Here is a 12,446-nt window from a genome sequence, read left to right as displayed (position 1 = left end):
GAAGGAAGGAAGGAAGGAAGGAAGGAAGGAAGGAAGGAAGGAAGGAAAGAAGGAAGGAAGGAAGGAAAGAATGGCAAGCTATAAAGGACTTTATTGGGACAACTGGAGAAATCTGGATCTAGATTATATATTAGATAATAGTATTAATGTTAAATTTCCTAAGTATGATAATATATGGTGATGCTGTAGGAGATAACCTTTCCCTTGGGAGATACATTATGAAGCATTCATAATAAGAACAACAAAAAGAACAACTTGCTGGTCTCTGTAATTCTAGATTTTGATGAATCAGTTTGTGTTCATCCTACCCATTTTCATCCTGATTTTATCAGTTTTCAAAGTATTAATATTTTTTGTTCATTTTCTGGCAGACAATTTTCCATGACTTTACATCTTTTTAATTACCTTTCTCTAAATGGTTTCTTGCTTTATGGCTTATGTTTTCCTTGAGGTATGGTGACTAACCAAAAAATATTTCTAATGCTGATGTACAGTACTATGGGATGATGCTTTATATTTCTGGCACTCTTCCTTGTGACACTTTGCATTCGTTTTTGGTACAAAAGCTTTTCAGGACAATGTTTTACAGGGAATAATATAAAATGACTATAGATCCTTTGTCTAGCAGTTCATCTTGGGAGCCTTCCATTTGATAACATTGGCTTGGTCCTTTTTTCCCCAGAAAAGCTTACCGACAGCTGAAAATTAGTAAATTTTAATGTGTATTTGTGTGCCTCATTGTGTTGTGAAACCTGAAACTTCCCTAGCTCTGGCGTTGACTCTGGGGACATCAGCCATCAGTTTCTGCTCTTCAGAAACTTACCAAATTTTGGGGCGCCTGGGTGGCTCAGTTGGTTTAGCATCTGCCTTCGGCTCAGGTCATGATCCCAAGGTCCTGGGGTCGAGCCCCGCATTGGGCTCCCTGCTCAGCGGGGAGCCTGCTTCTCCCTCTTCTCCCTGCCTATGCTCTCTCTCTCGCTATCTCTGTCTCTCTCTTTCAAATAAATAAAATAAATAAAAAATCTTTTTTAAAAGAAACTTACTAAATTTTTCCCTTGCAATTGTTCAAATCCTCTTTACTAAATATTGCTTACCTATAGGTCAAATAAAATATTGATATTATGTATATATATGTGTACATATATATGTGCTTTACGTGTTCTGTACATACCTAGTCACACATCTAAGTGTGGTTTGGGTAGAAGAGGAATAACAAGAGTGTGAACTCAAGTAAGAGTGTAGGCTGAAATGTAGTGAAAAGAACATGGGCTTTAGAACAAGACAATTGTCCCTTGAATCTTGGTTCTGACCTATACTGGCTTCTGACCACAGTTGAAACATGGGAACCATCTATGACCTTCCAGGATGGTTTTAAAGAGAATGTCTTACACTTAAAGTGGGTTTTCAGTCAATATTAGGCCTCCCTTTGTTCTTCTACTTGAAAAAGTATAAAAGTAGTAATAACTAACATTTTTCAACGTCTTATTATGTACTTAGGCCACGCATGAATAGGGGTTGCACATATTAATAGCATGAGACACAAGGTTGACTGGTTAAGAGCAGGGGCTCTAGAACTAGCCTTCCCTGGTTCAATTCCTAACTCTACTAGTAACTAGCTTCAAGTTTCTGGAGGAGTTACTCTATACGTCAGTTCTCTCATCTCTAAAGTGGGGAGAAAATAACTGTTTTCCTCACTAGGGCCTTGTGAGGATTAAATGAGATAAAATTTGTTAGACACTTAGAGCAGTGTCTGACATATAATAAGTACTTAATATATGTTAGCTTTTATTATAAAGTGTTCTTATCTCATTCAATCCTCTTAGAAGCCTAGTGAGTTAGATTAAATTACTGTTCATATAACTTGTGGGAAACTGATCATAAGGGAGGTGAAATAATTTGACCTAGGACACTCAGTAAAAAACAGAATTAGGACTTGATTCTTGTCTGTTATTAATTACTCAAATTTCTCCTTAATTCTCTCCAAGCGAATCTCTTATGGGGATTGTTTAAATAGTCTGATATAGGATCTTGTCAAAAAGCTTTTTGAAAGTTTAAATACAGATTTTCTCTCTAAATCTCCTTAGTCATGCTTATTTATCCCCTCAAACAGCTCTAGCAAAACCAACAAACATCATTTCTCGTCCAGAAGCCATGTTGACTCATCCATGCTAAACTATTCTCTTCTGGCTATTCAGCTGTCCTACCCTTTCACCAATACCTCAGAAAAATTGCAAGGCTGACTAAAATTTGAAAAGGAGAGTGTAAGCTTTGACAAATCATTTCACCTCCTTGAAATGGGATTTGGACTAGATAAGCTGTAGGCTTTTTGCCAGCTCTAAAATTCTATGATCCTACCTGTGGAATCATCATGATTATGGATGTAATGACTGAGACCCTCTCTTCCTCTTGCTATGGGGCCCTGCTAAGGCACCATTCCATTGGTTTGATATTCTACTTCCATGTATGTTTGTTTCTCTTCTGATTCTTTAGGGTACAAGATAAAAGAGACAAAAAGTAAGGAAAATGTACAAAAAAAGACATACTAAAGTTAAGTAGCAAAGGGAATTTCAGAGGGGAAAAGAAGGATTTGATATCATTCACTACAATTAGGCTTCCTTTTTTTGGTCATTATTTTGGTATTCTGTGCCCTCCCTTTATTGACCATATCATTCCTTTATTTTATAGTCAAATAATACTGTAACAGAAGTTCCGAAAAGGCAGAGCTGATATCCAAATTTGCAGGATAATCTGGTGTTTCTTTTAAATACAACACATATTTTGTTTCCTCCCCTTCAATGGGAAAACCGTTAATGCTTCCATGTGCCCACATTAGTCCTGTAAAATTAGGCAAACTGGGGTCATTGTTAGGAACCACCCTACTACACCTCCAGAAATGACCATAGTTTGTTTATATAATGAACACATTCCAAGAAAAAAAAAAACACTGAGTTTATTAAATGTCTGTTGTATATTCTGAATTGCTGCATATACGGGGGATACAGAAATCCAACATTCAGAAACTTCCCTGAAAAAATCTTAGTGAGTCAAAAATACTATAAAACTATAATACACCTGAAAGCTGTGCTACGAGATACATACAAAAGACGTTCTGGAAGCATAGAGGATGAACCCCTCTGGCTGGTTGCTAGGAGAGGCATACAGAGTTTTGCAAAGAAGCAATAGATAATTGGGTGGTGTCTTGAAAACTTCATGAGAATTGGTCTGCTTTTGAGATGAACGTTCCAGAAAGAGGGACCAGCATGTGCAAAAAATGAAAGAATGGCTTATTTGGAAAACTAATTCTATATAAGAGTTTAGAGTGCTTGTGTTCCAGTGGGTAAAGTTGAGTGTGGAGAGGTTGTGGGAGGCAGATTATGAGTAATTTCACATGTCATACTAAGGATGTCCAGGAGTTCATAAAGTATCATTGATGGGTTTTAAGCAGTTGAATGACATGATCTGATTTGTTAGCAGTGTGCATTTCCCATCATAAGAGAACATCTTAGAAAGGGTTCCAATGGCCTTGTTCAGCTAATCAATTTGCAGGGCTTAATATGGTGTCTAAAATATGGTAGCTTCTCTATAAATGTCTGTAAGGTACTAAATAAATGAATCGATCAATTAATGAAAGAACTAAGCTAGTTAGAATTTGCTTCTGGACTACATATCAAATTATTTACAGGGGTGATGATGAGATTTATTCTGAAACATAAAACTTTAAAGCAAGAAAGGGGGTGATTGGGGAGATGGATAAAAAAAGATTGTCTAGGGGTACCTGGGTTGCTCCGTCAGTTAAGTGTCTGACTTTAAATTTTGGCTCAGGTCATGATCTCAGTGTCCTGAGATCAAACGCTGCATCAGGCTCAGTGCTGGGCATGGAGCCTGCTTAAGATTCTTTCTCTTCCTCACCCTCTGTCCACGCCCCTTCTGTACTCTCTCTCTCTCTCAAAAAAATAGGGGCACCTGGGTAGCTCAATCCATTAAGCGTCCAACTCTTAATTTCAGCTCAGGTCAGATCTCAGGGTCCTGGGATTGAGCCGCATGTCAAGCTCCACGCTCACTAGGGAGTCTGCTTGAGGATTCTCTCTCTCCCTCTCTCTCTGCCCTTCCCCCCCCCCCCCCCCCCGCTTCTGGGCACACTCTCTCTTTCAAAAATCAATCAATAAACCATTTTTAACAACCCCAAACAAATAAATTAATTAAAATAAGATTGTCCAAATGTAAATAATCATGAATACTGGGAAGCTAGTACCCAGGGGATCATATTTCTATTTTCTTTACTTTTTTGAATGTTTCATATTTTTCCATGATAAAGAAGTTTTTAAAAATTGTTCCTGAGCTAAGGCAACTTGATTTCTAGACTTCAAATGTTAATGTATTGAAGCATAAATATTTCAGTTAAATAGAACTAAGCTTTTAAAGAATGATAATATATATTTGTAACTAAAAAAAAACTAAAAGAAAAACCTTAAATACTGTAAAAATTTTTGGAGTTTTAATGTAATTCTTGACTCTAGGTTTGGAGGTTTTCAAACTAATTATGGTTAGAGAACTTCTTAACTCAAATCTCCTTATAGCTTATAAAACTGAAACTAATCTGTTAGAAATTGATAGTTAATTTTTTAATATGGAAATCATACCCTTATTCCAAAAAGTGTTGTGAAACAAATGCTTTCACATTAATCTATATCACACTCAATTGATTTCACAAAATTTTATGTTGTTAATTTTGCAGTTACTAAAAATAACTTGATGGAATTTATTCCTGCTAGTATTTGTAAAATATATACATTTAGTACTAAAAGCATTTGGGTTAAAACACAGAAAAACATAGTCTACATGTGTAAGTGTATCATTGTTTCTATTTCAAGAATGTGAATTCATTGTAGTTAAATTTGAATGGTATGTATAGCCACTGATTCCTATCTCTTGCAGTCCATTCAATAAATTGAGGTTTTGTTGCTGAGTAAAATCATGTTTTAATAATTGACAATTTCTGGAGACTGGCTAGCCTATCACTGAAAACTTTTTCCTTCCAGATGCAGCCCTTGCGGGCGGGAGGGTGGGGTGTCTCAGCCTCTTCACATTAGCTGCCATATCTACAATCAGCCTATCTCCATGCCCTATACTAAAGTACACAATAATGAGGGTCAAACTGCAAGCCTGCATTTAAATGATGGTTCTTCAGCTGATGCACAGAGGAAGAGCAAGCATGCTACAAAGAGGTTACCATAGAAGTAGGAATGGCATATGGAGACAAGAGACGATATTAAAGGTTGACTTTTGGTCCTTATATCAACTCATACAGTTTTGCCCAAGAAAAAGAAACACAGCTTCACAGAAGTGGTACAAGTCACCACAAGTTGTGATAGAAGTTCTTACTTATTTTTCTGTTTAACTCTTACAAAATCAGTTTCCATCAAAAGTCTCAATAATGAAAAGGAAAAAATAAGAAGCCACATGAGAAATTGGCTGATTGAAAGGGAAAATGACCTTTGTAATTATTATCCTAATAGAAGAATGCTAGGTTAATAGGCATTAGGAAAAAATATCTTACTATTGTGCCATGGAAATTTTCCATTGTGAGTTCATCAAGGATTCCCTTAAAAAAATTTTAGGCATTATGCGACCTGGCTCTGCAAATGAAGTAAGTTTCCCATACTAAATATGTCAAAGAGGTTAAGTTAAGCAATAGTGATCACAGAGTGGTTTGAGAATATAAGTTCTCTTCAGCCACTATTATATTGGGAAACTTTACAAATGAGAGTCTGAAAGATGCATTAATTACCCAAAGAATAGCTTCTAAAATATCAGTAATTCCTCTAACTCAGCAAAATCTAATATCTAAAGAGGTCACATTTATCTTGACTTTGGCAAAAATGCTGAAATAAAAATTGGGGAATACAAAAATACAAATATATACTTCCCAAGCAGAAAATGCATGTTGCTTAGTACCTGATTATTTTCTTATGGAAAACTACGGGAAGGCTTTTTTTCTTCCTTTTCCCACCAGTTGTGTAAATTATTTCTCTAGTCTTTCGTGTAAATAATCAGGAGAGCTGAAAATAAGAGCTCTTGAAGATTTTAATGTGCGACACTCTCAACTATAAGAAGCAAAGAATAGATCCTCTTTATATTTTTAGAGCTCTTAGGATATATGCACATTAATTACATATCTTAATTCTTATGTTTGGTTTACCATTGGAAACTAAAGTTTCAGTGATGGAAGAGGAAGAAAATTTTATAGAGACACTGAAAAAACTGAAAATGTGGGGATATCAGGGAAAGATGGAAATCTTATACATACACTTACCAAAAAACCCAAAACACTGAATGACAAAAATAAGCATGAAGTATAACGTGTGCATACTGGAGAGGTAAGGATGTCAAGACATTTTTAAAGGCAATATATTTCTTCTTTCTCATATGATGCGACTTACTCAATATTCTTAAGAAAAATGTTCCCTAATGATGTTCAGTAAAATCACTTCTGATAACTGTTGAGAGAAAAATAACACATATGTGCTTATGAGGAGATTCCATTTAAAGGCTATATTAGTTTTTCTATAAATCATTGTCATCTAGTAAGTTTTGATGAGTGTTAAAAAACCTACTGTAACCATTTTTTAAAAAAATATTTTATTTATTTGACAGAAAGAGAGAGACACAGCAAGAGGGAACACAAGCAGGGGGAGTGGGGGAGGGAGAAGCAGGCTTCCCGCGGAGCAGGGAGCCCAATGTGGGGCTCAATCCCAGGACCCTGGGACCATGACCTGAGCCGAAGGCAGACACTTAATGACTGAGCCACCCAGGTGCCCCTACTGTAACCATCTCATCTGCACCCATATTTTTATGTGCTCAAATGTATGTATGAAAACTATGAATGCAATGGGACTTGTAGGTGTAATCTCACAAGCAAATTACAAGCTTTTCTTAAAATTTGAACACACACATCTCAAATATCTACTTGTTATCAATATTATTTTAAATTTTATAACTGTATAATAGAATGCATTCTTTGGGCTAATCACTATTTCAACATATATAAGTATACCCATCAAAGAGAATAAAATAACAGAAGCATAAGTTAAGGAGATCTTTGCCAAGTATATATACACAAGAAGAAAAATAAAAGCAATTTACAAGTAAGGTGGTATAATTAGAATTTTCTGTAGGAATTCAGAAAATAGAAACACTTTATTACAAAGTCTATTTAAATCTAAATTGGCTTCATTCTCAATTTTGAGTTGGATCTTACTTTCATATACATCTTACTCTCATAGTTGAGTCTCAAGTCAGACTTGTGGGCATTCTGTCAGTCAGATTTACTCTTCAAACAACCATTCTTCTTCACCAACAGTGTCTACTGTGTGTCCTTGATTCTGAGTATTTTTATTATGTAGAGATTCCTCACTAACTTGTCTTATAAATCTCTCCCTTTTCTTTCCATGAATAAAATAATTTTTCTTCTTGGGGTTTTCAAAGTTTATGAATTCAGGCATATGTAAAGGCAAGTGACTAGTTAACTCATCCTCAAATCCCATCTTTAAATCACACTGATAATTGTGTGCTTCATCCAAGACACCACCACTAGCAACTTGCAAAGCCTCTGCATCTCTTCCCCAATCTACCTTCTCTTTTCCACTGTTCTGTGTTCAGTCCAGCCCACTCTTGATCCATCAGACATCTGCACATGATAGAACATGCCTACAGACTTCTCCTTTAAGTTTCTTCCCATCTGGAACAGCTTTTTCTACTTCATCCACTGTGCTGCTCCAAATCTTGTGGGAATATGTTCTAAAATTGCTTTTCTTCTTTAATCTTCGTAATTGTACTGTTAACTCATGAATTGATGTTAAAAATATAAATAAGTCCATGAAGCTATGTATTTTTTTGTGCAAACTAAGACTTAAATATAAAAAAATCTAAGCTACTAGGATTATTTAATGTGGAGGAAAAAAGTTGAGTAGTGAATTACTAATAACATTCAAATAAGTAAGGAATTATACAATTGTTGGTAACCAGCTAATCTTTGCTACAGATTAAAAAGGAATTGTGCTCTAACATAAGTAAAATTTTTCTCAGTGAGATATAAGGGAGACCATACAAATTGTTAAATAATGGGTTGGCTTACTGAACCTGGTTATCTTTATTGTTTCTGTAGCAGCCAAACAGTATATCTGCTCGTATGTTTCAAATTTGATATACATTCAAGCTTTGTGAAGGAAGAAGAATGTCTGTGTAGAGAGAAAGTCAAATAGACATGGACAGAAACATACAATATAGGGGAGCAAACCAGAAGGAGGAGTGGGGTGTGTTAAACAAGACTCTTTTGATAGCTGTATTTTGTCATTAGGGCAGAGTATTTTTTTTTTTAAAGGTATTTTTTGAAGAAGAATGCTTTCTACTTTTCCATTTCTACACTTTAGAGGATAAAGTTTTTGCTATAAAAAATAAAAAGAATAATACCAAAATAAAAACAAGACTTAATATATAGTTTTAAAAGTTGTATTTGCAAAGGTTTTTTTGGAGTTATATATTATTTCATCATCCTAGTGGAGAGAAACCAAATTTCATAAATGTAGTCAGATTTCATTTATAAATATTATCCCATCTTGTTCCAAGAAGGACTTAAATGGCAGCATCTGATTATTTCATTGGAATAATAGCTTATCAGGATCAAGACAAACTTTTTGTTAAGTGTTAACCTTGTTTCATGTGATGCCAAGAGAAAAGAAGTGAATTTTACAGAAACTTTTACATTTCAAGAAAAGTTTGTAATTCTCCTAAAGAGACTATATTATATAAAAATATTTGTTAGCTTTTCAAACCTTTACTGTTTTTGTTAGCCTTCTTATATAAAAAGCATGGATATCTTTTTAAATTGACATTTTATTTTTGAAGTCCATGAAAAAGTTCAAATAATCAAACAAAAAGGGGTATGGATGGAATCTGAGCTATCCTTATATGCGAAAGAGTTAACACTGAGAAAAGAACTACAAGTGCCATGGCCTTGGGAACTAAAATATAGGCTTCAAGGTAAAATTTTCTTTCTATTCAAGTATGTACAGACTTTCTGCATACATATGTACAATAAATGACTTAATATAAACCTTATAGTTAATTGATGATGCCAGAATCCAGAAATGTGTTTCATGTTTAAAGAAATTAAAATCTTATAAGGGAGTATTTTATTTGTTACATTTGAAGGATTTAGAAAAGTTCAATTAACAACTATTTTAAAAAACAAATATTTTATTTGGTTGCAGAGAAGTTTTAATTTTTAGCCAGTAACCTACATTTTCTTATAGCGGATTGATAGTAATAAATTAATTCAAAGGCAAAGTTACAACTGTCTTCAAATTAGGTCTTTGAAAAAGAAACTCTAAACATTGTCAAAGGTTAGTCAAAATGACAAGAGCATTATATTCAGAAAATTTAGAAGGGAAATTTTCCTTAAACATTTTTTAGCAGCTAAGTACCGGTATCAACTTTGGAAAAGTTTTCGTGGCTTCTAAATGAAAAGCATACATGAGATAATCATACTAGTTTTCCATGTTTACATAACACTCACAAGACATATATGGAAAACTTTAGCCAGAGTAATTTTATATTCCATGTCATAATTTGGTTTATTTTCCTTTGCAAGGATAAAACATCTATTAGTAAGAATCAGACTAATGCAAATATTTCAAAACCAGAAGATTATTACTATAATTTTTAGTTCCTATAATCTGTTTATATGAAGAACATCATGATAATGTAAAATATCACAATTATTTGAAGAATATAAGACTTTTTTAAAAGTTAAAATAGAAAGCAGCAGTCATAGAAATAAAGAGAATTGCAAAAAGGCATATTAAATGTCTGCCCTTCAAACCTAACTATCCAGAAGCAAGCTACTTACCTATAATAGATAGAATGGAATAAATGTCTTTCAAAAACGCAAATATTTTCAGTATTTGAAGGATAGCCATTTCAATAAATAACAGTACTCTGATAACCAGGCTCCAATAGGACAAGTCATGGTAACTTCTCTTTTTTATTGTAAGATTGTTCTAAAAGGAAATTTTTACATCCTATCATTCCAAAGAGGTTTAGGCTTTTTTTTTTTTTTTCTTCCTCACATGTAGGATGATTTCTGGATATTTAGTATAGGGCATCACACCGGTGCAGTCTTGCAGTGCAACCCAAGGCAGCTGCAGCAAGTATTTCTCACTAGTAATGTAAGGAGCTAGGAGGGAACAAGGCTTGAGGAAACAATCTAGAAAGCCATAATACAGATTGTTGGTCCTTTACCCACAAATAACCTTTTTAGACCAGATACATAAAATGCAATTTATTATCTAAAATTTTAAAGGAGAATCTTTTGTTAAATGTTAACAAAGAACGACTATCCTAAGTCCTTTTAAAATGCAATCCTTAAAAAAAATCAACTATCAAGTCTTTTTGAAAAGTGCTTAAATCATCTGGAGATAAATATCACTTGGTGTCCTTGTTTTCTAACAAACTGCTTTTTCCATTGTTTCCATTAATTTCACCCATATTCGTTTTTTAAAAAACAAGGCCCTTACCCTCATCAGCAAAACACAGATGTATGATTTAGCATATAAAACCGGTAATTACGTACTAATTTACGAAAGATTAATTTTTTTCTCTTTTCGTCAGTTTTCAAGAAGTCTTCCCGTGATTAACTGTAAACAAGAATGGTTTACACCTCAAATTAGAAGCCATTAATTAGCATGACGAAGTCAACTGTAAGATACACACATAATTTAAATTATTTAATCACTAATCACCTTGGCTAAACTGTAGTATACTCTTTCAATATCCCTCGGTGGGTTATTGATCTGTCAGTAAATTACCTCCAGATCAGTTAGAGATAAATATTAGCGTTCTTTCCTTTCTCTCAGGTTTACATTATTCCTTCTTGTAAACACTTAAAAAAGCTTTAAGGTTCTTTAATCCCAAATCCCTAATTAGCCATCACTAGCCTTTTTGTAACCAGGAAAAAGAGTATCTGAAGTACAGATCAGGAGTTCGCTTTGCCCGTACAACAATAAAAAAACATCTTTAAATGTAAAATGCTTAAGGCAATGGCAATAATAAAAGATATATGCAGAGGTGGCTTCAGCAAATAACGGGCTTGCAAACACCAAGTGCTTAACAAAAAGAGCCGAACCTCTATTGCAATATACGGCACTCCAATAAATTACACAACACTTTGCATAGGCTGCAGAAATAACGCAGGACAAGACTTACACAGATGCCAATCCGCAGCATTTATACACATGCACATGGCAAGAGACAGAAACCAAACACTATCATTCAACTCGGGCCGGGTAGCGCGATCCCGAGTTTTCCCGGCGCGAGAGGGCTCTCTGCGTGTGTGTCTGTGTGCGCGCGTGTGAGTGAGACCCATCCTCGGGGCATTTCCCCTCTTTGGGCAGTTTTGCTTCATTTGTTTCCCATTTCTGCTACATAGAAACTAACTTCCATCTCAGCTCCAGCCAGCGCCGCTGAATAGAGCCTGTGCTGCGGCTTCGTGTGCGTCAGATCCCTCCGCGGAGCCGTCCCCGGCCCCCTCCCTCCCGCGGTCGGCCTCCACAGAGAAAGCGCCTTTCAGCCAACCCGCGGCTCCGGCTCCGACATCTTCTCCGACTGGAAATAAATAAATAAATCGCACCTTTGGCCGGGAAGGAGGGGGCAGGGATCTCGCCACACTGGGTGTGGGGGCCCTGGGGCGCGGGGTCGAAGGCACTCCTTTTTTGCGCCGGGGGGCGGGGGCGCGGGCCGAGGACAGGGCCAAGCCCGGGCCGCGAAGGCGGTGGACTCCTTTCTGCGGCGGAGGGATCCGCGGCGGAGGCGGCGGCGGCCGTAGCCGCTGCCTGAGAGTTGTTGTTTCCTCCTCCTCCTCCTCCGCCTCCGCCGCCGTTGCTTGAATGGTGGAGCCGAGGCTGGGCTCGTGAACACACAGTGACAGCTATAGGGCAGGCGGCGGCACCATCCCCGCTTCCCCTCGGCGGCGGGGTGTCCCGCCGGCGGCCCTGAAGTGACCCATAAACATGTCTTGTGAGAGGAAAGGCCTCTCGGAGCTGCGATCGGGTAAGTCGGGGGGCTGCTGGGGCCGCTGGCACCGGGCGATTCCGGCCGCGGTCCCCCGCCCCCCGCCGCCCGGCCGCTAAGCCTGTGTGTCTCCCCGTCCCCCTCTCCCGCGCAGAGCTCTACTTCCTCATCGCCCGGTTCCTGGAAGATGGACCCTGTCAGCAGGCGGCTCAGGTACGGCGGCGCGCGGCGCGGGCCGAGCCGGCGCTCGCCGCTCGCGGGCGTGGGGGAGGGCGGCGGCGGCGGCGGCGGCGGCGGGGCTGCGGCCCGGGGCGCGGGGCTCAGCTCTCCCCGCTTTGTTGTTGCAGGTGCTGATCCGCGAGGTGGCCGAGAAGGAGGTA

The 12,446-nt window shown here is 37.4% G+C and overlaps 1 protein-coding gene and 1 long non-coding RNA gene across 4 annotated transcripts in view; one reads left to right on the top strand and one right to left on the bottom strand.

Annotated features, from left to right (window-relative positions):
* Window positions 1–11,869, bottom strand: part of LOC141372953 (uncharacterized) — an 85,428-nt gene extending 73,559 nt beyond the window's left edge. The window contains exon 1 of the long non-coding RNA XR_012378477.1: window positions 11,263–11,869. This is a non-coding gene — a long non-coding RNA (uncharacterized lncRNA). The remainder of the gene's footprint in view (window positions 1–11,262) is intronic.
* Window positions 11,870–11,875: 6 nt separating this feature from the next.
* Window positions 11,876–12,446, top strand: part of PHIP (PHIP subunit of CUL4-Ring ligase complex) — a 134,734-nt gene continuing 134,163 nt past the window's right edge. For all 3 annotated transcript variants that reach the window (XM_025858872.2, XM_025858481.2, XM_025858473.2), the window contains exons 1-3: window positions 11,876–12,105; window positions 12,221–12,279; window positions 12,414–12,443. In XM_025858872.2, the coding sequence (XP_025714657.1) occupies window positions 12,066–12,105; window positions 12,221–12,279; window positions 12,414–12,443 (129 nt within the window). In that variant the 5' untranslated portion in view covers window positions 11,876–12,065. The remainder of the gene's footprint in view (window positions 12,106–12,220; window positions 12,280–12,413; window positions 12,444–12,446) is intronic.

Source organism: Callorhinus ursinus, unplaced genomic scaffold (assembly GCF_003265705.2).
Source record: "Callorhinus ursinus isolate GAN/ISIS: 27379988/994484 unplaced genomic scaffold, GSC_fseal_2.0 scaffold6, whole genome shotgun sequence".
Lineage (NCBI taxonomy): Eukaryota > Metazoa > Chordata > Mammalia > Carnivora > Otariidae > Callorhinus > Callorhinus ursinus.
This window is presented reverse-complemented; position numbering and strand designations above follow the sequence as displayed.